The following is a 23239-nucleotide window of genomic DNA, read 5'->3' on the forward strand; positions in this document are numbered from 1 at the left end:
ATTTATATGTGCAGTTTGCATTCATGAACTTCTTTAACATAACATATTGGTTTTTTTTTTTTTTTTTTTTTTTTTACTAACACCTAGGATGGTGACTGGCAAATACTATGCAGTCAAATGTCTGCTGAATTAATCAATGAGTACAAGTCATTATTTTTATTCTGGACATCCAATATTTAATTTTTAAAAATTAGAGTGAGATGCTAGGACACAATGTTGAATATGGTAGCCATATGGACAGCTTTAAAGCAAAAACTTAAAAGGAAATCTCTATTAAACTACAAAAAGGAAAATGGCTTTGTAATAGCTGTACAAATAAATACAAAATGGCTACATATTCAAACAGGTAAGTCCTTTTCTAAGAAAATGAAAAAGTAAAAAGCCCTAATGTTTCAATGTAATTTGGCAGGAATATTTAGAAATTTTCAGCAATCACTGCACACTGCTGTTAAGACTCTGATTCTGAAAGTTGAAAACCACCAATACTTAAAAAACATTTTTACTAGTCAAAACACACCAAACAATGTAAGACTTTTAATGTGACAATGGATTGCCTAATTCACATATTAAATTGCTCTATGCAGGGAGATTTCACAATCCAGGATCCATAGCCATGTTGTTGTAAGTAGGATTTCAGCTTAGATTTAGCTTCTTGATAGGAGGAAGACATACACTAGAGAAGAAAAAAAATGAATTATAGAAAATAGGCAGCATTTGACTCCTGAAAAGTAAGTAGCCCTAACACTGTTTCTTTAGCATGAAATGTTAAAAAATTAATGCAAGTCTTTTTTCATTCCTATCATTTAATATTTTTGAAGCTAAAAAGTTACCTTCCTAACACTCCTAAAAAGCAATTATTCTTTTTTTTTTTTTTGGGTAAGTGCCAAGGTCTTGCTCTGTTATACAGGCTGGGGTATGGTGTCATGATCACTGAACTTCTGAGCTCAAGCCATCTTCCTGCCTCAGCCTCCTGAGCAGATAGGATTACAGGCATGCACCACCATGCCTGCGATTTAAAAAAATTTTTTGTAGAGACAGGGTCTTGCATGTTGCCCAGGCTGGTCTCAAACTCCTGGCCTCAGGCGATCCTCCCACCTTGACCTCCCAAAGTTCTGAGAGTATAGGCATGAGCCACGACACCTGGCTAGTTTTTATTTTTAATATTTAAGTTAAAAGATTAATTATACTAACTGCAGACAATTTGAAAAGCAGACAAAATATAAAGAAGGAAATAAAAATTATTGGTAATTCCAAAACTACAGGATGATAGACAAAACTAATGGTGATAGATAGCCACCATTAATATTTTGGTGAATTTTCCATTTTTCATAAATGAAAATGTAAGTGAACTTTTAACAAGATGATTTTATTGAGATATAATTTACATACCATGAAATTCATCCATTGTTAAGTGTATTGTTTGGTGTTTAATGAATTAATAGAGGTATGAAAATATCAGCATAGTCCAGCTGTGAAACAAATCCCTCACCTCTATAAAGTTCTATTGTACTCACCTGCAGTCCTGGTGTCAGCACCAGCCCTAGACCCAGACAACCATGAATCTACTTGCTGTCTCTAGAGTTTTGCTTTTCCTAAAAAATTTATATAAAAGTAACTAGTATAATATGCATCCTGTTGTGTCAGAATTCTTTCAGTTAGCATAATGTTTTCCATTTCATTTATGTTGTTTCATGTATCAGTAGCTTGCTCCTTTCTGTTGCTGATTAATATTCCACTGTAGGGGTATAACACTTTTTGTTTATGTATTTACTACCTGATTAACATCTAAATTGCTTCCAGTTTCTGGCTTTTATGAATAATGCTGTTCTAAACATGCATGTAAATACCAGTGGAATTGCTGATCACACATTTACCATCCTAAGAAAATGCCAAACTGTTTTCCAAAGTGGCATTTTCTCATAGTCTATAGTTTGTATTTTCATTTTCTTAATGATGAATTTTGAAAAGCAAGTCTTTTATTTTGGAGTCAAATAATCAATTTTTTTTTCATTTTATGGGTTATACTTTTGGTATCATATCTAAGAAACCTTTCGCTAATAATGTAAATATTTTCTCATGTTTTATTTGGAAGTTTTATAGTTTTAGGCCTTACAGTCAAATTTAAAGTCCACTTTAATTTTTGTGTATGACTGACATAAAGATCTAAGTTAATTTTTTGTTTTACCCACATATATCCCACCATTTTAGCATTATTTGTTGAAAACATGATTCATTTTCCTGTTGAATGACTTGGCACTTCTGTACAAAAGCAATTGATCATATGTGTATAGGTTTATTTCTGTTTTGCTGATCTGTATGTTTATTATTATTATTATTATTATTTTGTTTTTGAGACAGAGTCTTGCTCTGTCTCCAGGCTGGAGTGTGGTGGTGCCATCTTGGCTCACTGCAATCTCTGCCTCATGGATGTTCAAGTGATTCCCCTGCCTCAGCCTCCCAAGTAGCTGGGACTACAGGCATGCCCACCATGTAAGGCTAATTTTTTGTATTTTAGTAGAGAATGTGTTTCATCATGTTGGCCAGGATGGTCTCAATCTCTTGACTTTGTGATCTGCCCACCTCAGTCTCCCAAAGTGTTGGGATTACAGGCGTGAGCCACTGCACCCAGCCTATATGTCTATTATTATATCAATACATTGTCTTAATTACTATGGCTTTATAGTAAGTTTTGAAACTAGGTAAGCTTTCCAATTTTGTTCTTTTTCAAAATTCTTTTGGCTCTTAAATGTCTTTTGGATTGTGCCAGGTGCAGTGGCTCATGCCTGTAATCCCAACACTTGGGGAGACCAAGGTGGGTGGATCACTTGGGGTCAAAAGTTCGAGACCAGCCTGGCCAACATGGTGAAACCCCATCTCTACAAAAAATTAGCCAGGCATGGTGGCAGGAGGCTACTTGGAAGGCAGAGGCAGGAGAATCACTTGAACCTGGGAGGTGGAGGTTGCAGTGAGCTGAGATTGTACCATTGCACTCCAGTCTGGGCAGATCACAGGGTCAAGAGACAGAGACCATCCTGGCTGACATGGTGATACCTGTCTCTACTAAAAATACAAAAATTAGTTGGGCATGGTGGTGTGCACCTGTAGTTCCAGCTACCCAGGAGGCTGAGGCAGGAGAATTGCTTGAACCTGGGAGGCGGATGTTGCGGTGAGGCGAGATCACACCATTGCACTCCAGTCTAGGTGACAGGAGAGGCTGTCTCAAAAAAAAAAAAAAAAAAAAAGTCCCTTGGATTTCCATATCAATTTCACAATTAGCTTTTCAACTTTTACACAAAAGCCTGCTGGAACTTTAATTTTGCATTAAAGCTATAGATTAATTTGGAGAGAAGTGACAGGCTAACAATACTGAGTTTTCCAATGCATTATAATGGGACATCTCTCCATTTACTTAGGTCGCCTCAATTTCTCTCATCAATGTTTTATCATTTCAAATGCACCGGTCTTGCATTTCTTTTGTTAAATGTATTCCTCTGTGTTTACACATGAACACACACACATATGTACATATTCGGTGCCATTATGGATGAAGCTGTTTTCTCAATTTTTGGATCACTCATTCCCAGTATATTAACAATTTATTTTTCTATGTTGCTCTTACACCTTATGACCTTGCTAAAGTCACATATGATCCAGTTGTTTGTTTTTGGTAGATACCAAAGAGTATGTTACCTACAAGATGATACAATTAAGGAATAAAAAATTTTTTTATTACTCCTTTATGGTATAGGTACCTTTTTACCTTGTTTTCTTGCCTTGCTTAAGTGGCTAAGACCTACAGAACAGTGTTGAATACAAGTGCTGAGAGAAGACATTCTTGCCTTCTTCCCCAATCTTGAGTAGGGAAAGTAGTATTCAGTTTTTTCACTGTTCAGCATAATGCCAATGGTAGGTTCTTCACTGATGCTCTTTATGAAGATGAGGAAGTTTACTTTCATTCCTTGTTTATTCAGTGTTTTTACTGTGAATGGGTGCTGGACTTTGTCAAATGCATTTTGTATATCTTTTGAGATAAACACATGAATTTTAAACTTGAATTTATTCATATGGTATATTACATCAAATAATTTTCTGATGTCAACTCAACCATATATTCCTGGTATAAACCTTCTTTGTTGTGGAGTATAATCCTTTTTGTATGTTGCTGGATTTGGTTTGTCAGTATCTTGTTAAGGATTTTTACATTTATGTCCATGAGACTGGACTGCAGTTTGCATTTCTTGTAAGGTTTTCTTGGCCACTTTTGCTATCAGAGTAACACTGGCCTTGGAAACTGTGTAGAGAAGTGTTTTCTCCTCCATTTTCTGAAAGAGCTTTTGAAGGATTTGCATTATACTTTACTTGTATATTTGACAGAATTCACCAGTGAAGCCATATAAGTGTCTGGGATTTTCTTTAGGAAAATAACTTAATTAGTAATTTGATTTCTTAAGTTCTAGTTAGATATTCTATTTTTGAGTCAGTTTCTATGATTTGTGTCTTTCTAAAAATGTGTTCATCTAACTTGTTGACTGACAATCAATTGTTCACAATCCCTTATAATAATTTTAAGCTTCTTAAGGTCTACAGTGACCACTTGTTTTAATGCCAGATTTTGATTATTTCTGTTACCTGCTTTTTTCTTGGTTAATCTAGCTAAACAGTTATCAAAAAAAAATTTTTTTGAGCTTCTGCATACTCTGGTATTTCTAGGGGCTCCCAGAACCAATTCCCTACGGATATCAAGGAATGCCTACATAAATAAATACTTAAAAATGTATAGCTTTAAATGCTTATATTGGAAAGAATCTTAAAATCAGTTATTTGAGCTTTCAGCCCAAGAAACTAGAAGAGCATATCAGAATCAAAGTAAGTAGAAGGAAGAAAATAATGAAATGGAATGAATCAGAATGGAAATCAGTAAAACTGAAAACAGGAAAATTAGTAGAAAAGACACAAAAATGTTTTTTATTATACTTCAAGTTCTAGGGTACATGTGCAGAATGTGCAGGTTTGTTACAAGGGCATACACATGCCACAGTGGTTTGATGCACCCATCAACCCGTCATCTACATTAGGTAATTATCTTAATGCTATCCCTCCCCTAGCCTCCCAACCCCAATAGGCCCCAGTGTATGATATTCCCCTCCCTGTGTCCATGTGTTCTCATTGTTCATCTCCCACTTATGAGTGAGAACATGTGGTGTTTGGTTTTCTGTTCTTGTGTTAAGTTTGCTGAGAATGAAGGTTTCCAGCTCCATCCATGTTTCTTCAAAGGACATGAACTCATCTTTTTATGGCTGTGTAGTATTCCATGGTGTATATGTGCCACATTTTCTTTATACAGTCTATTACAGATGGGCATTTGGGTTGGTTCTAAGTCTTTGTTATTGTGAACAGTGCCACAATAAACATACATGTGCATGTGTCTTTATAACAGAATGATTTATAATCCTTTGGGTATATACCTGGTAATGGGATTGCTGGCTCAAATGGTATTTCTAGTTCTAGATCCTTGAGGAATCACTATACTGTCTTCCACACAATGGCTGAACTAATTTACACTCCCACTAACAGTGTAAAAGCATTCCCATTTCTCCGCATCCTGTACTGCATCTGTTTTCCTGCCTTTTTAACAGTTGCCATTCTAACTGACTTGAGATGGTATCTCAATGTGGTTTTGATTTGCATCTCTCTAATGACCAGTGATGATGAGCTTTTTTTCATATGTTGACTACACAAATGTCTTCTTTTGAGAAGTGTCAATTCATATCCTTTGCCCACTTTTTGATGGGATTGTTTTTTTCCTATAGATTTGTTTAAGTTCTTTGTAGATTCTGGATATTAGTCCTTTGTCAGATGAGTAGATTGCTAAATTTTTCTCCCATTCTGTAGGTTGCCTGTTCACTCTGATGATAGTTTATTTTGTTGTGCAGAAGCTCCTTAGTTTAATTAGATCCCATTTGTCTATTTTGGCTTTTGTTGCCATTGCTTTGGTGTTTCAGTCATGAAGTCTCTGCCCATGACTATGTCCTAAATGCCATTGCCTAGATTTTCTTCTATGGTTTTTATGATTTTAGGTCTTACATTTAAATCTTTAATCCATCTTGAGTTAATTTTTGTATAGGGTGTAAGGAAGGGGTCCAGTTTCAGCTTTCTGCATATGGCCAGCCAGTTTTCCCAACACCATTGATTAAATAGGGACTCCTTTCTCCATTGCTTGCTTTTGTCAGGTTTGTCAAGATCTGACGGTTACAGACGTGTGGTGTTATTTCTGAGGCCTCTGTTCTGTTCCATTGGTCTACATAACTGTTTTGGTACAAGTACTATGCTGTTTTTGTTACTGGAGCCTTACAGTATAGTTTGAAGTCAGGTAGTGTGATGCCTCCAGCTTTGTTGTTTTGCTTAGGATTGTCTTGGCTATACAGGCTCTTTTTGGTTCCATATGAAATTTAAAGTAATTTTTTTTCCAATTCTGTGAAGAAAGTCAATGGTAGCTGGATGGGGATTGCATTCAATCTATAAATTACTTTGGGCAGTATGGTCATTTTCATGATATTGATTCTTCCTATCCATGAGCATGGAATGTTTTTCCATTTCTTTGTGTCCTCTTTTATTTCCTTGAGCAGGGGTTTGTAGTTCTCCTTGAAGAGGTCCTTCACATTCCTTGTAAGTTGTATTCCTAGGTATCTTGTTCTCTTTGTAGCAGTTGTGAATGGGAGTTCACTCATAATTTGGCTGTCTGTTATTGGTGTATAGGAATGTTTGTGATTTTTGCACACTGATTTTGTATCCTGAGACTTTGCTGAACTTGCTTATTAGCTTATGGAGATTTGGGGCTGAGATGATGGGGTTTTCTAAATATACAATCATGTCATCTGCAAATAGAGACAATTTGACTTTCTCTTTTACTATTTGAATACCCCTTATTTTTCTCTTGCCTGATTGCCCTGGCCAGAACTTCCAGTACCATGTTGAATAGCAGTGATGAGAGAGGGCATCCTTGTCTTGTGCTGATTTTCAAAGGGAATGCTTCCAGTTTTTACCCATTCAATATGATATTAGCTATGGGTTTGTCATAAATAGTTGTTACTATTTTGAGATACATTCCATCAATACATAGTTTATTGTGAGTTTTTAGCATGAAGGGCTAAATGTATTTTGAATTTTGTCAAAGGCCAATGTAAGATGTTGGTCTTTGTCTCCAGCAATATTTCTCCTCTTCATGTATACTTTGTTTAATATTAATATAAATATTCCAGCTCTCATTATTTACCTGATCATTTTTTTCATCCTTATAACTTTCAATGTATTTGAGACTGAATTTAAAATTTGTCTGTTGCAGACAGCATATATTTGAATTAGGCTTTTTTTTCCAAACCAAATCTGACAATCTGTATTTTGAGCAGTTAATCTACTTACATTTATTGTAATTATTGATAGGGTGAATTTATATCTGCAATTTTACTACTTCTCACATCTTGTGTCTTTTTACAATTTCTCTTTTTCCTCACTGCCCTATAGTTTAAGAAAAATGCTTTACTAATCATTCTGTTGGTATTTTATCAATAGTTGTTCATCTATTTTCTTCATAGTTACATTAGGAATTACAATATACCTCTTTACCCTATATATTTTATCTCAGATTCATACTGGCTTATGGTAAAACAGCAACTTTGTTTCAATATAGAGCCATTTCTTACTCAATCCTTTGTTATGTTGTCATATATATTGCATCTATGTTATAAAGTCAACATAGTGTTGTTTTAAACAACTTTTTAAAAGCAAATAAGAGCAAATATATAAACATGCACATACACATACTCACAGGTCTCATGTTTATCCATATACTTATCATTTTCAGTATTTAGTATTCCTTTCTGTGAATTTACTATCATCTGGTGTAATTTTTTCCAAGTTTCAAAGACTTTCTTTGGAATTCCATTTAGCAAAGTACTGCTAACACCACATTTTTTAAATTTTAGTTTAACCTATGAATGTTCTTGTTTTGCTTTTATTTTTGAATTATTATTTTCCTGCATATATAATCCCTAGTTGCCAGGAATTTTCCTTCAGCACCTTGAACCTGTCATTATACTGCCTTTGGGCCTCCACTGTTTCTTTTGAAACAGCTTTGTTAAGATATAATTTGCAAGTCACAGAATTTGCCCTTTTAAAGTGTACAGTTCAGCTTTCAGTATATTCACTAATTTGTGCAGCCATCACCATTAATTTTAGAACCTCTCTGTCATCCCAGAAAGGAACCTTGTATCTATTAGCAGTCACTCCTGATTCTTCCTCCTCTAGTACCTGAAAATCACTAATCTATTTTCTGTCTCTATGAATTTGCCTATTATTGACATTTCACATAAATTGAACCATATGATATGGAGCCTATGCTTTCTTTCACTTGACATAGTATCTTATTGTATCTAGGCTCTCAATTATATTCCATCATCTATATGCCAGTACCACATTGTCTTGATTACTATAGTTTTTTTTTTTTTTTTTTTTTTTTTTTGAGACAGAGTTTCGCTCTTGTTACCCAGGCTGGAGTGCAATGGCACGATCTCGGCTCACCGCAACCTCCGCCTCCTGGGTTCAAGCAATTCTCCTGCCACAGCCTCCTGAGTAGCTGGGATTACAGGCACGTGCCACCATGCCCAGCTAATGTTTTGTATTTTTAGTAGAGACAGGGTTTCACCATGTTGACCAGGATGGTCTCGATCTCTCGACCTCGTGATCCACCCGCCTCGGCCTCCCAAAGTGCTGGGATTACAGGCTTGAGCCACCGTGCCAAGTTTTAAAAATAAGAAGTATGCATCTTTTAACTTTATCTTTTTTTTTTCAATTTTTTTAAATACTACTTTGGGTTGGCTTCCACTGTTGCTAATAAGAAATCAGACAAATTAAGCCTGTAAAACTTCTACCTTCTTTTGATCAATCTGCATGTGGAAAAGAATGTACTGAATGTTACAATCAGCTCTCAAATATCCCTTGGCTTATACTCTTGATGGGCTCTCTTGGGTATTCCCTGCACATAAGTGTAGTTTTTCAGTCAGCCAGGGAAACATGAAGAATTTATCTCAGCCCTTTTAGGACTCTCTCATTTTCAAAATCTCCTTGTTAACTTGCTAGTTGGCCAACCGCTTGCCTCCAACCAGGATGGCAACCTTGGGCCAGCAAAGGTATCAGTTTTCCCCATTTACTGCCTACCACATTTGGCATTTAAGCCGACAAAACTGGAAATTTTCATTCCCTTGTCCCAAAATCAATTATACCTCCTCTGAAAGCAAAGCTACTGCTTTTGGTGGCAGCCTCACTGGGTCAAAAACTAGTTCTTGCCATTCAAACCAGTAGAGACGAACAGAGAATGAGAAAAGGCCTGGGCAAGAAAGCCATGTACTCCTACAATTCTTACTCAAAGTAATAGCAGTTCTTCTTCTTTTTTTTCTTTTAGAGAGATAGGGTCTCGCTCCATTGCTGAGGCTGAAGTGCAGTGGTGTGATTATAGCTCACAGCAGCCTTAAACTCCTGGGCTCAAGTGATCCTTCCACCTCAGCCTCCCAAGTAGCTAGGACTCTATAGCTGTGGGCCACCATGCCTGGCTAATATTAAGAGTTTGTGAGGAATACACACTTTTAGATGCTTTCTCTGCCTTTTGTCAATGTCCAGGGTTGTGAAAAGTTGTTTTTGACAATTTTGTCTGGTTTTCTACTTGTTTATATAGTGATTTGCAACTTCTTTATGCCACGAAACCAGAAATAGTCTAGATAAGCTTTTATACTTAAAAATATGTGATTATGTATATCCACACCTGTTATTACTATAACTGCTTTACAGGCTGTAACTATACAGGTTGAGCATTAAGTTGGTAAATCTGGTAAAATTAAAAGACTTTCATATAATCCTACATCATTATTGGCATTAGGATATAAAACAATTTATATTTAATATTTAATAATGGTAACATAGAAGTATGTTCATGTTGGCTGGACATGGTGACTCAAGCCTGTAATCCCAGAACTTTGGGAGACCAAGGTGGGCGAATCACCTGAGGTCAGGAGTTCAAGACCAGCCTGGCCAACATGGTGAAACCCCGCCCCTACTGAAAATACAAAACTTAACTGCATGTGGTGGTGTATGCCGGTAATCTCAGCTACTAAGGAGGCTGAGGCAGGAGAATTGCTTGAACCTGGGAGTCAGAGATTGCAGTGAGCTGAGATCATGCCATGGCACACCAGCCTGGGCGAAAGAGTGAGATTCCATCTCAAAAAAAAAAAAAAAAAAAAGTATGTTCATGTTGCATTATGTAGAATGGAAAAGTATATTAAAACACAGCCAAGATGGTCTTATTTTTAAACAGACACATAAACATATATATATATATATATATATATATATATATATATATATATATGAGAAGGAAATGAAATAGCATGCTCACATTAAAAGACTGAGTATTGTCTTTGAATAGTAAGTGGGATTATAAGCATTAATATTGTTTTCTGTACTTTTAAAACTTTTTCAAATTTTTTACTTAAACTTACATTATATTTACATAAAAATATTTTTAAAGAGGAATAAAAAAGCCATATACATCATCTACTAAATCTAGCAGGTTCAAATTAGATGGTGAAATTAAAGTTTTTCTCACAACTTTAAGACAGAAAAATTCATATGTTTTCAATAATATATTATTTTAGAATACTTAACATTCTACAGGTAGTACAATTCATACCATATACATAATAAATTTTATTAACATTTTGTTTCTCTGGGTATTACATAGCAGGTTTGAGTGCTATGTAACTTATACTGTCAAACTAAGTATATACCATACTAAAATGTCTACTTTATACGGCAATAGTTATTTACATATGTAATTTCTGGCATGTTCATTTAAAAACCAATTTTACCATTCCATGATAGTATCTTATATTCAGGAACTATTCAACAAACTTTTGCTAAGTAGAATCATCAAATGACTGCATTAGTGTCTTAAATTTTATTCCTATAACTTTATTCCTTTAAGGACTTACCTTAGCTGCATGATATGTACCAGCTTCAAGTAATTCTTTTTTAGCTTCTTTGGCAAGGAGGTTAAATCGACTTAACATTGCAGCCTTGCAAAGCCGACTTGCCATTGACATACCACTTTTAAATGGGGAACTAAAGCAGAGAGAAATCAAATATTCACAAATCACTTTTCAATAATTTATGTTGGCAAACGCAGGAATTAAAATCGACACGGATCTACAAAATGCTTGATTTTAATTATTTGCAATATACATAGTGAATCTTTTTACATAAGAGGCATTCTTAATATTTAATTACTTTCTAAAGCGAATTTCTTAAATTACATTTTAAATTATTTAGTATTGTATCAAAAATTAATGCAGAAGATTGACCTTGGAACATTTCTATTGTTTGAAGCAAAATTAATCTATGGTGATACAAATTAAACAGTTGTTCTATGAAGGACTGACTGGAAGTGGGCATGAAAATACTTTCTGGATTTTGACTAGAGTGATGGTTACACAGGTATACACATATATCAAGATTAATGAAATCGTACAATCTATTTTGCATTTCACTGCAAGAGGTTCTGGCTCAATAAAAGCATAACATAGCTACTGACAAGATGGCTGAATAGGAACAACTGCGGTTTGTAGCTCCCAGTGAGATGACGCAGAAGGTGGGTGATTTCTGCACTTCCAACTGAGGTGCCAACTGAGTACCTCACTTCCAATGAGGTATCTCATTGGGGCTGGTTGGACAGTAGGTGCAGCCCAAGGAGGGCGAGCTGAAGCAGGGTGGGGCATCATCTCACCTGGGAAGCACAAGGGGTCAGGGAACTCCCTCTCCTAGCCAAGGGAAGCCATTAGGGTCTGTACCCTGCACTCTGGCCCAGATACTGTGCTTTTCCTATGGTCTTCACAACCTGCAGACCAGGAGACTCACTTCAGCACCTACACCACCACCAATGCCCTGGGTTTCCACCACAAAACTTGGCAGCCGTTTGGGCAGACAGCAAGCTGGACACAGTTTTGTTTTTACATACCCCAGTGGTATCTGGAATGACCGCAAGACAGAAACATTCATTCCCCTGGACAGGGGGCTGAACAAGGAAGCCAAGTGGTCTGGCTCAGCAGGTCCCACCCCCACAAAGATGAGCAATCAATCGAAGATCCACTGGTTTGAAATTCTGGCAGCCAGCACAGCAGTCTGACCTCAACCTGGGATGCCTGCAAGCTTGGTGGGGGGAGAAGCATCCACGATTGCTGAGGTTCCAGTAGGCCATTTTAACCTCAGAGTGTAAACAAAGCCATGGGGAGGTTTGAACTGGGCAGAGCCCACCACAGCTCAGCAAGGCAACTGCAGGCAGACTGTCTCACTAGATTCCCTCCTTGCTGGGGAGGGCATCTCTGAAAGAAGGCAGCAGCCCATCAGAGACTTATAAAGCCCCCACCTTCCTGGGACAGAGCACCTGGGAAAAGGGGTGGTTGTGGGCAGAGCTTCAGCAGATTTAAACATCCCTGCCTGGCAGCTCTGAAGAGAACAGCAGATCTCCTAGCACAGTGCTCAAGCTCTGATAATGGACAGACTGCTTCCTTGAGTGGATCCCTGACCTCTACATATCCTGACTGGGAGATACCCCCCAGTATGGGGTGACAGAGACACCTCATACAGGAGAGCTCTGGCTGATATCTGGCAGGTACCCCTCTGGGTCGAAGCTATGAGAGGAAGGAATAGGCAGCAATCTTTGGTGTTCTGCAGCCTCTGCCAGTGATACCCAGGCAAGCAAGGTCTGGAATGGACCTCCAGCAAACTTCAGCAGACCTGCAGCAGAGAAGCCTGACTGTTAGAAGAAAAACTAACAAACAGCAAGGAATAGTTTCAACATCAACAAAAGTGACATACACTCAGAGACCCCATCCAAACTGATACCAACTTCAGAGACCTAAGATAGATAAATCCAAGAAGATGAAGAGAAACCAGAGCAGAAGGCTAGAAATTCCAAAAACAAGAACACCTCTTCTCCTCCAGGGGATCACAATTCCTCACCAGCAAGGAAACAAAACTGGACAGAGAATGAGTTTGATGAACTGACAGAAGCAAGCTTTAGAAGGTGGGTAACAACAAATTCCTCTGAATAAAGGAGCATGTTCTAATCCAATGCAAGGAAGCTGAGAAGCTTGAAAAAAAGGTTAGACAAATTGCTACCTAGAATAATTAGTTTAGAGAAGGACATAAATGACTGGATGGAACTGAAAAACACAGCACAAGAACTTCGTGAAGCATCCACAAGTTTCAATGGCCAAATCCATCAAGTGGAAGAAAGGATATCAGAGATTGGAGATCAACTCAATGAAGTAAGGTGAGAAGATAAGATTAGAGAAAAAAGAGTGAAAAGAAATGAATAAAGCCTCCAAGAAATACGGGATTGCATAAAAAGACCAAATCTACATTTGATCAGTGTACCTGAAAATGAAGGATAGGCTGAAACCAAGTTGAAGAACACTCTTCAGGATATTATCCAGGAGAACTTCCCCAAGGTAGTCAGGTAGATCAACATTCAAATTAAGGAAATAGAGAGCACACCACAAAGATTCTCCTCAAGAAGAGCAACCCCAAGACACATAATCATCAGATTCACCAAAGTTGAAATGAAGGAAAAAATGCTAAGGGCAGCCAGAAAGAAAGGTCGGGTTACCAACAAAGGAAAGCCCATCAGACTAACAGCAGACCTCTCAGCAGAAACCCTACAAGCCAGAAGAGAGTGGGGGCCAATTTTCAATATTCTTAAAGAAATGAATATTCAGCACAGAATTTCACATCCAGCCAAACTAAGCTTCATAAGCAAAGAAGAAATAAAATCCTTTATGGAAAAGCAAATGCTGAGAGATTTTGTCACCACCATGCCTGCCTTGTAAGAGCTCCTGAAGGAAGCACTAAACACGGAAAAGAACGACTGGTACCAGCCACTGCAAAAACTACCAAATTGCAAAGACCATCAACACTATGAAGAAACTGCATCAACTATCAGGCAAAATAACCATCTAGCATCATAACGGCAGGATCAAATTCACACATCACAATATTAACCTTAAATGTACATGGGTGAAGGCCCCAATTAAAAGACAGACTGAGTTAAGACCCATCCCTGTGCTGTATTCAAGAGACCCATCTAATGTGCAAAGACATACATAGGCTCAAGATAAAAGGATGGAGGAATACTTACCAAGCAAATAAAAAGAAAAATAAAGCCAGGGTTGCATTACCAGTCTCTGATAAAACAGACTTTAAACCAATAAAGATCAAAAGAGACAACATTACATAATGGTAAAGGCATCAATGCAATTAGAATAACTCACTATCCTAAATATATACAAGAGCACCCAGATTGATAAAGCAAGTTATTAGAAACCTACAAAGAGACTGAGACTCCCACACAATAATAGTGGGAAACTTTAACACCCCACTGTCAGTATCAGACAGCTCAAATAGACAGAAAATTAACAAGTATATTCAGGACTTGAACTCAGCTCTGGAACAAGCAGACCTAATAGACAGCTACAGAACTCTTCACCCCAAATCAACAGAATATACATTCTTCTCAGCACCACATCACACTTATTCTAAAACTGACAACATAAATGGAAGTAAATCACTCCTCAGCAAATGCAAAAGAATGTAAATCATAACAAACAGCCTCTCAGACCACAGTGCAATCAAATTAGAACTCAGGGTTAAGAAACTCACTCAAACCCACACAGCTGCATGGAAACTTGAACAACCTGCTCCTGAATGACTACAGGATAAATAATGAAACAAAGGCAGAAATAAAGATATCTTTGAAATCACTGAGAATGAAGACACAACATATCAGAATCTCTGGCCCACATTTAAACCAGGTTTTACAGGGAAATTTATAGTACTAAATGCCCACAAGAGAAAGGCAGGAAATATTTAAAATTGACACACTAATGTCACAATGAAAAGAACTAGAGAAGCAAGACCAGACAAATTCAAAATCTAGCAGAAGACAAGAAATAACTAAGATCAGAGCAGCACTGAAGGACACAGAGACATGAAAATCCTTTAAAAAAAAAATCAATGGGGGAAGATCCAAGATGGCCATTTAGGAACAGCTCAGGATTGCAGCTCCCAGTGAAAGTGCAGAGAGTGAGTGGATGCTGCATTTTTACTGCCCACAGACCAGGAGAGAAGGAGGAGCCTCCTCCCAGGTGGAGAAGCCCCACGGGTCACCAGTGCGGCTTTTTTGGCCTGCACAGCTGCTCTGCCCCGCGCGGCTGCTTTGTCAGTGCCCCAGTGCAGCGGTTCTCTGTACAAAATACACTGGCCCAGGGGGCCTTTTAGCTAGTGAATTGGAGCCCGGGGAAATCACCCATTCATCTGACTAAAAAGGGGACTGAACAGGGAGCCAGGCCAGGAGACTCCTGGGCAAAAAAAGCGCCACGAATCTCTGTGCCACTGTTAAAGCCAGCTCAGTGAGTCGCCGCACGGGAAATCACACAGATCTTGGCCCCTTTTCAACAGGCAACTGGAAAACCTGGGAGAATCGACTGATTAACTAAATAAAAAGGCTCTGAGGCAGGGAGCCAGGTGATCAGGCTAGGCTGGTCCCACCCCCACAAAAGAACAGCAATCAGAAACTCTCCGGATTGAGACTTTCACAGCAATTGCAGCTGAACCCGGAACGGTACAGCTCTGCGGCGGATGGGTGTCCGCCATTACCAAGGCATTCCACCACTATGGAGGTAGTCCGCCATTGTTGAGGCAGCCCGCTGTTGCCAAGGCAACCCGCCACTGCTGAGGCAGCCTGCCATTGCCTAGGAAACCTGCCATTACAGAAAGAGTCCGCCAGTACAGAGGTGGGCCACCACTGCCGAGGCAGTTCTAACTACACTCATATAAACAGGACTGCAGGGAAGTTCACACGGCAGCTGGGCGGAGCCCAGAGCAGTTCAGCAAAGCCTCTGAAGGCAGACAGTGACTAGGCTGCCGCCTTGCTGGGCAGGGCAGCCCTGAAGGAAAAAAAAAAAAGAAGGCAGCAGCACAACAGAAACTCATAAATAAAGCCCTAACTCCCTGGGACAAAGCACCTGGGAACAAAAAGTGGTTTATGAGTTCTGCTGCAGCAGACCTAAACGTACCTACCCAGCAGTTCTGAATGAACAATGGCACTCACAGCTTAGCATCTGAGCTCCTATAAAGAAGAGACTGTCTCCTCAAGCAGCTCCCTGACCCCTGTATATCCAAAGAGTCACTTCATAAAGGAGAGATCAGACTGACATTTGGCAGGTATCCTTCTGGAACAAAGATAGCAAAAGAAGAAAACTGGTAGCAACCCTTACTGTTCTGCAGCTGCTGCAGGTGATCCCCAGGCAAGTAGGGCCTGGAGTGCAGGAGGTCCTATAGCACAGGGGCTAGAGTGTTAGAAGGAAAACTAAGAAACAGAAATAACTTCATCATCTACAAATTGGAAGTTCACCCAGAGACCCAATCTGAAAGTCGGCAACTACAAGGACGACAGGTGGATAAATCCATAAAGATGGGAAGAAACCAGTGCAAAAAGGATGAAAACACCTGAAACCAGAACACCTCTCCTCCTACAAGGGATCACAACTCCTCACCAGCAAGGGAACAAGGCTGGATGGAGAATGAGTGTGATAAAATGACAGAATCGGGCTTCAGAAGGTGGGTAGTAAGAAACTTCTGTGAGCTAAAAAAACATGTTCTAACCCAATGCAAAGAAACTAAGAACTTTGAAAAAAGATTTGATGAAATGCTAACGAGAAGGGACAACTTAGAAAGGAATATAAGTGAATCGATGGAGCTGAAAAACACAACACGAGAACTTTGCGAAGGATGCACAAGTTTCAACAGCCGAATTGACCAAGCAGAAGAAAGGATATCAGAGGTCGAAGATCAACTCAATGAAATAAAATGAGAAGGCATGATTAGAAAAAAAAAGAATAAAAAGGAATGAACAAAGACTACAAGAAATGTGGGACTATGTGAAAAGACCTAATCTACGTTTGACAGTTGTACCTAAATGCGACGAAGAGAATGAATCCAAGCTAGAAAATACTCTTCAGGGTATTATCCAGGAAAACTTTCCCAACCTAGCAAGGCACGCCAATATTCAAATCTAGGAAATACAGAGAATGCCACAAAGATATTCCTCACGAAGAGCAACCCCAAGGCATACAATCGTCAGATTCACCAGGGTTGAAATGAAGGAGAAAATGCTAAGGCATCCAGAGAGAATGGTTGTGTTTCCCACAAAGGGAAGCCCATCAGACTCAGAGCAGATTTCTCAGCAGAAACCCTACAAGCCAGAAGAGAGTAGGGGCCAATATTCAACATCCTTAAAGAAAATAACTTTCAACCCAGAATTTCATATCCAGCCAAACTAAGCTTCGTAAGTGAAGGAAAAATAAAATCCTTTATGAACAAGCAAGTACTCAGAGATTTCAGCATCACCAGGCCTGCTTTACAAGAGCTCCTGAAAGAGGCTCTACACATATAAAGGAACAATAAGTACCAGCCACTCCAAAAACATGCCAAATGGTAAAGAGCACTGACGCAATCAAGAATCTGCATCAACTAATAGGCAAAACAGCCATCCAGCATCAAAATGACAGTATCAAATTCACACATAACACTATTAACCCTACATGTAAATGTACTAAATGCCCCAATCAAAAGACACAGACTGGCAAATTGGATAAAAAGCCAAAACCCATCGGTGTGCTATATCCAGGAAACCCATCTCACACACAAGGATACACATAGGCTCAAAATAAATGGAGGAAGAAGATTTACCAAGCAAATGAAGAGCAAAAAAGCGGAGTTGCAATTCTCCACTCTGATAAAATAGACTTTAAAGCCACAAAGATCAAAAGAGACAAAGAAGGACATTACATAATAGTAAAAGGATCAATGCAACAAGAAGATCTAATGATCCTAAATATATACACACCCAATACAGGAGCACCCAGATACATAAGGCAAGTTCTTAATGACTTACAAAGAGACTTAGACTCTCACACAATAATAGTGGAAGACTTTAAGACCCCATTGTCAATATTAGACAGATCAACCAGGCAGAAAATTCACAAGAATATCCAGGACTTGAACTCAGACCTGGAACAAGCAAACCTAATAGACATTTACAGAACACTCCACGCCAAATCCACAGAATATACATTCTTCCCAGCACCACATCACACCTACTCTAAAATTGACCACATAATTGGAAGTAAATCACTCCTCAGCAAATGCAAAAGAATGGAAATCATAACAACAGTCTCTCAGACCACAGTGCAATCAAGTTAGAACTCAGAATTCAAAAACTAACTCAGAACCGCACAGCTTCATGGAAACTAAACAACTTGCCCTTGAATGTTGACTGGATAAACAATGAAATGAAGGCAGAAATAAAGATGTTCTTCAAAAACAATGAGAATGAAGACACAACATACCAGAATCTCTGGGACACATTTAAAGCAGTCTCTAGAGGAAAATATATAGCAGTAAGTGGCCACATGAGAAGCAAGGAGAGATCTAAAATTGACACCCTATTGACAAAATTGAAAGTGCTAGAGGAGCAAGATCAAAAAAACTCAAAACCTAGCAGAAGACAAGAAATATCTAAGATCAGAGCAGAACTGAAGGAGATAGAGACACAAAAAACCCTTCAAAAAAAATCAATAAATCCAGGAGCTGGTTTTTCGAAAAGATCAACAAAATAGACAGATCACTAGCCAGATGAATAAAAAAGAAAAGAGGGAATAAACAAATTGATGCCAAAAAAAAACCCCAAAACAATAAAGGGGATATCACCACAGATTCCACAGAAATTCAAACCATCATGAGAGATTATTACAAACAACTCTATGCATATAAACTAGTAAACCTGGAAGAAACGGATAAATTCCTGGACATTTGCCGCCTCCCAAGCCTAAACCAGGAAGAAGTCAAAACCCTGAATAGACCAATAACAAGGTCTGTAGTTGAGGCAGCAATTACGAGCCTACCACTCAAAAAAAGCCCATGTCCAGATGGGTTCACAGCCGAATGCTACCAGACATACAAAGAAGAGCTGGTACCATTCCTTCTGAGACTATTCCAAATAACCCAAAAAGAGGGAATCCTTCCCAAATCATTTTATGAGACCAACTTCATCCTGATACCAAAACCTGGCAGAGACTCAACAAGAAAAGAAAACTTCAGGCCAATATCCATGATGAACATAGATGCAAAAATCTTCAATAAAATACTGGCAAGTCGATTGCAACAGCACATCAAAAAGCTTATCCACCACAATCAAGTAGGATTCATCCCAGGGATGCAAGGCTGGTTCAACATACACAAGTCTATAAATGTAATTAACCACATAAACAGAACCAAAGACAAAAACCACATGATTTTCTCAATTGATGTAGAGGAGGCCTTTGACAAAATTCAACAGCCCTTTATGCTAAAAACTCTCAATAAACTAGGTATTGACGGAACATATCTCAAAATAATAAAAGCTATTTATGACAAACCCACAGCCAATATCATACTGAATGGGCAAAAACTGGAAGCATTCCCTTTGAAATCAGGCACTTGACAAGGATGCCCTCTCTCACCACTCCTATTCAATACAGTATAGGAAGTTCTAGCCAGAGCAATCAGGCAAGAAAAAGAAATAAAGGGTATTCAAATAGGAAAGGAGGAAATCAAAGTGTTTCTTTCTTTTTTTTTTTTTGAGATGGAGTTTTGCTCTTGTTACCCAGGCTGGAGTGCAATGGCACGGTCTCGGCTCACTGCAACCTCCGCTTCCTGGGTTCAGGCAATTCTCCTGCCTCAGCCTCCTAAGTAGCTGGGATTACAGGCATGTGCCACCATGCCCAGCTAATTTTTTGTATTTTTAGTAGAGACGGGGTTACACCATGTTGACCAGGATGGTCTCGATCTCTCGACCTCGTGATCCACCCACCTCGGCCTCCCAAAGTGCTGGGATTACAGGCTTGAGCCACCGCATCCGGCGAAGTCAAAGTGTTTCTATTTGCAGACAACATGACTGTATATCTAGAATACCCCGTCGTCTCAGCCCAAAATCTCCTGAAACTGATAAGCAACTTCAGCAAAGTCTCAGGATACAAAATCAATGTGCAAAAATCACAAGCATTCCTATACACCAATAACGGACTTAAAGAGAGCCAAATCAAGAATGAACTGCCATTCACAATTGCTACAAAGAGAATAAAATACCTAGGAATACAACTAACAAGGAACGCAAAGGATCTCTTTAAGGAGAACTACAAGACACTGCTCAATGAAATAAGAGAGGACAAAAACAGATGGACAAACATTCCATGTTCATGGTTAGGAAGAATCAATATCGTGAAAATGGCCATACTGTCCCAAGTAATTTACAGATTCAATGCTATCCCCATCAAACTACTAATGACCTTCTTCACAGAACTGGAAAAAAATACCTTGAACTTCATATGGAACCAAAAGAGAGCCCACATAGCCAAGTCAATTCTAAGCAAAAAGAACAAAGCAGGAGGCATCACACCACCTGACTTCAAACTATACTACAAGGCTACAGTAATCAAAACAGCATGGTACTGGTACCAAAACAGAGATATAGACCAATGGAACAGAACAGAGGCCTTGGAGACAACACAACATATCTACAACCATCTGATCTTTGACAAACCTGACAAAAACAATCAATGGGGAAAGGATTCCCTGTTTAATAAATGGTGTTGGCAAAACTGGCTAGCCATGTGCAGAAAGCAGAAACTGGACCCCTTCCTGACACCTTACACTAAAATTAACTCCATATGGATTAAAGACTTAAACATAAGACCTAACACCATAAAAACTCTATAAGAAAATCTAGGCAAAACCATTCAGGACACAGGTGTAGGCAAGGACTTCATGACCAAAACACCAAATACATTGGCAACAAAAGCCATAATAGACAAATGGGACCTAATCAAACTCCACAGCTTCTGCACAGCAAAAGAAACAGTCATTAGAGTGAATCAGCAAACAACAGAATGGGAAAAAATTTTTGCAGTTTACCCATCTGACAAAGGGCTGATATCCAGAACTTACAAAGAACTAAAACAGATTCACAAGAAAAAAACAAGCCCATTCAAAAGTGGGCAAAGGATATGAACAGACACTTTACAAAAGAAGACATACATGGGGCCAACAAACATATGAAAAAATGCTCATCCTCACTGGTCATCAGAGAAATGAAAATCAAAACTACATTGAGATACCATCTCACGCCAGTTAGAATGGTGATCATTAAAAAATCTGGAGACAACAGATGCTGGAGAGGATGTGGAGAAATAGGAACACTTTTACACTGTTGGTGGGAGCGTAAATTAGTTCAACCATTGTGGAAGACAGTGTGGCGATTCCTTAAGGACCTAGACATAGAAATTCTAGGTCCATTTGACCCAGCAATCCCATTACTGGGTATATATCCAAAGGATTATAAATCGTTCTACTATAAGGACACATGTACACGAATGTTCACTGCAGCACTGTTTACAATAGCAAAGACCTGGAGCCAACCCATATGCCCACAGATGATAGACTGGACAGGGAAAATGTGGCACATATACACCATGGAATATTATGCAGCCATCAAAAACGATGAGTTCATGTCCTTTGTAGGGACATGGATGAATCTGGAAACCACCATTCTCAGCAAACTGACACAAGAGCAGAAAATCAAACACCAAATGTTCTCACTCATAGGTGGGTGTTGAACAATGAGAATACATGGACACAGGGAGGGGAGCACTACACACTGGGGTCTGTTAGGGAGAAATAGAAGGAGGGACAGCAGGGGTGGGGAGTTGGGGGGAGAGAGCATGGGGAGAAATGCCAGATATAGGTGTGGGGGAGGAAGGCAGCAAATCACACTGCCACATGTGTACCTATGCAACAATCTTGCATGTTCTTCACATGTACCCCAAAACCTAAAATGCAATAAAAAAATAATAATCAATGAATCCAGATTTTTTTTGAAAAGATCAACAAAACAGACCACTAGCCAGACTAATAAAGAAGAAAAGAGAGAAGAATTAAATAGATGCAATAAAAAATGATAAAGGCTATATCACCACCTATCCCATATACAAACTACCATCAGAGAATACTATAAACACCTCTACACAATAAAACAGAAAATCTAAAAGAAATGGATAAATTCCTGGACACTTATAGCCTCCCAAGACTAAATCAGAAAGAGGTCAAACCCCTGAACAGACCAATAACAACATCTGAAATTGTGGCAGCAATTAATAGCCTGCAAACCAAACGAAGTCCAAGACCAGATGGTTTCACAGCCGAATTCTACCAGAGGTACAAAGAAGAGCTGGTACCAGACTCCAAACAACAGAAAAAGAAGGAATATTCCCTAACTCATTTTATGAGGCCAACATCATCCTGATAGCAACACCTGACAGAGACACAACTAAAAAAGAAAATTTCAGGCCAATAACCCTGATGAACATTGATGCAAAAATCCTCAATAAAAACTGGCAAAACGAATCCAGCAGCACATCAAAAATCTTATTTACCATGATCAAGTCAGCTTCATCCCTGGGATGCAAGAGCTGGTTCAATATATGCACATCAATAAACGTAATCCATCACATAAACAGAACCAAAGACAAAAACCACATGACTATCTCAATAGATTAAGAAAAGGCCTCCAACAAAATTCAACGGCATTCCATGCTAAAAACTCTCAATAAACCAGATATCAATGGAATGTATCTCAAAATTGTAAGAGCTATTTATGACAAACCCACAGCCAATATCATACTGAATGGGCAAAAACTGGCTGCATTCCCTTTGAAAACCAGCACAAGACAAGGATGCCCTCTTGGCACTGCCCTTTCCCATGTGACTAGGACTAGCCTATTAAAGGGTAAGTGAACACGGACTAAGATCAGCTCACCTGACCTGTAGGTGACCAACATGACCCCAGATGTGCAGGAGAGGCCAATAAAATCCAGAAAACCATTTAGCTGACTCTAGAACTTCCAAGTAGTAATAATAAATAGTTGTTTTAAACAATTAAGTTTCGAGGTAGTTTATATGCAGCAATAGCTAACATACATTAATGTGTACAAAATCTATTGACTTCTACATATTAATTTTCCATCATGATACTTTTGTTGCA

General features: G+C 38.7%; 1 protein-coding gene across 3 annotated transcripts in view; it reads right to left on the reverse strand.

Moving 5' to 3' along the window:
• Window positions 1-514: 514 nt before the first annotated feature.
• The window catches only part of ADAD1 (adenosine deaminase domain containing 1), a 73150-nt gene continuing 50425 nt past the window's right edge, over window positions 515-23239 (reverse strand). For 2 of the 3 annotated variants that reach the window (XM_003936234.3, XM_003936235.4), the window contains exons 11-12: window positions 11040-11169; window positions 515-673 (exon numbers count right to left, since the gene is read on the reverse strand). In XM_003936234.3, coding sequence (XP_003936283.1) covers window positions 560-673; window positions 11040-11169 — 244 coding nt within the window. In that variant the 3' untranslated portion in view covers window positions 515-559. The remainder of the gene's footprint in view (window positions 674-11039; window positions 11170-23239) is intronic. The other variant, XM_010346724.3, reaches the window with a different exon arrangement.

This window comes from Saimiri boliviensis, chromosome 3 (assembly GCF_048565385.1).
Source record: "Saimiri boliviensis isolate mSaiBol1 chromosome 3, mSaiBol1.pri, whole genome shotgun sequence".
In the NCBI taxonomy this organism is placed as follows: domain Eukaryota; kingdom Metazoa; phylum Chordata; class Mammalia; order Primates; family Cebidae; genus Saimiri; species Saimiri boliviensis.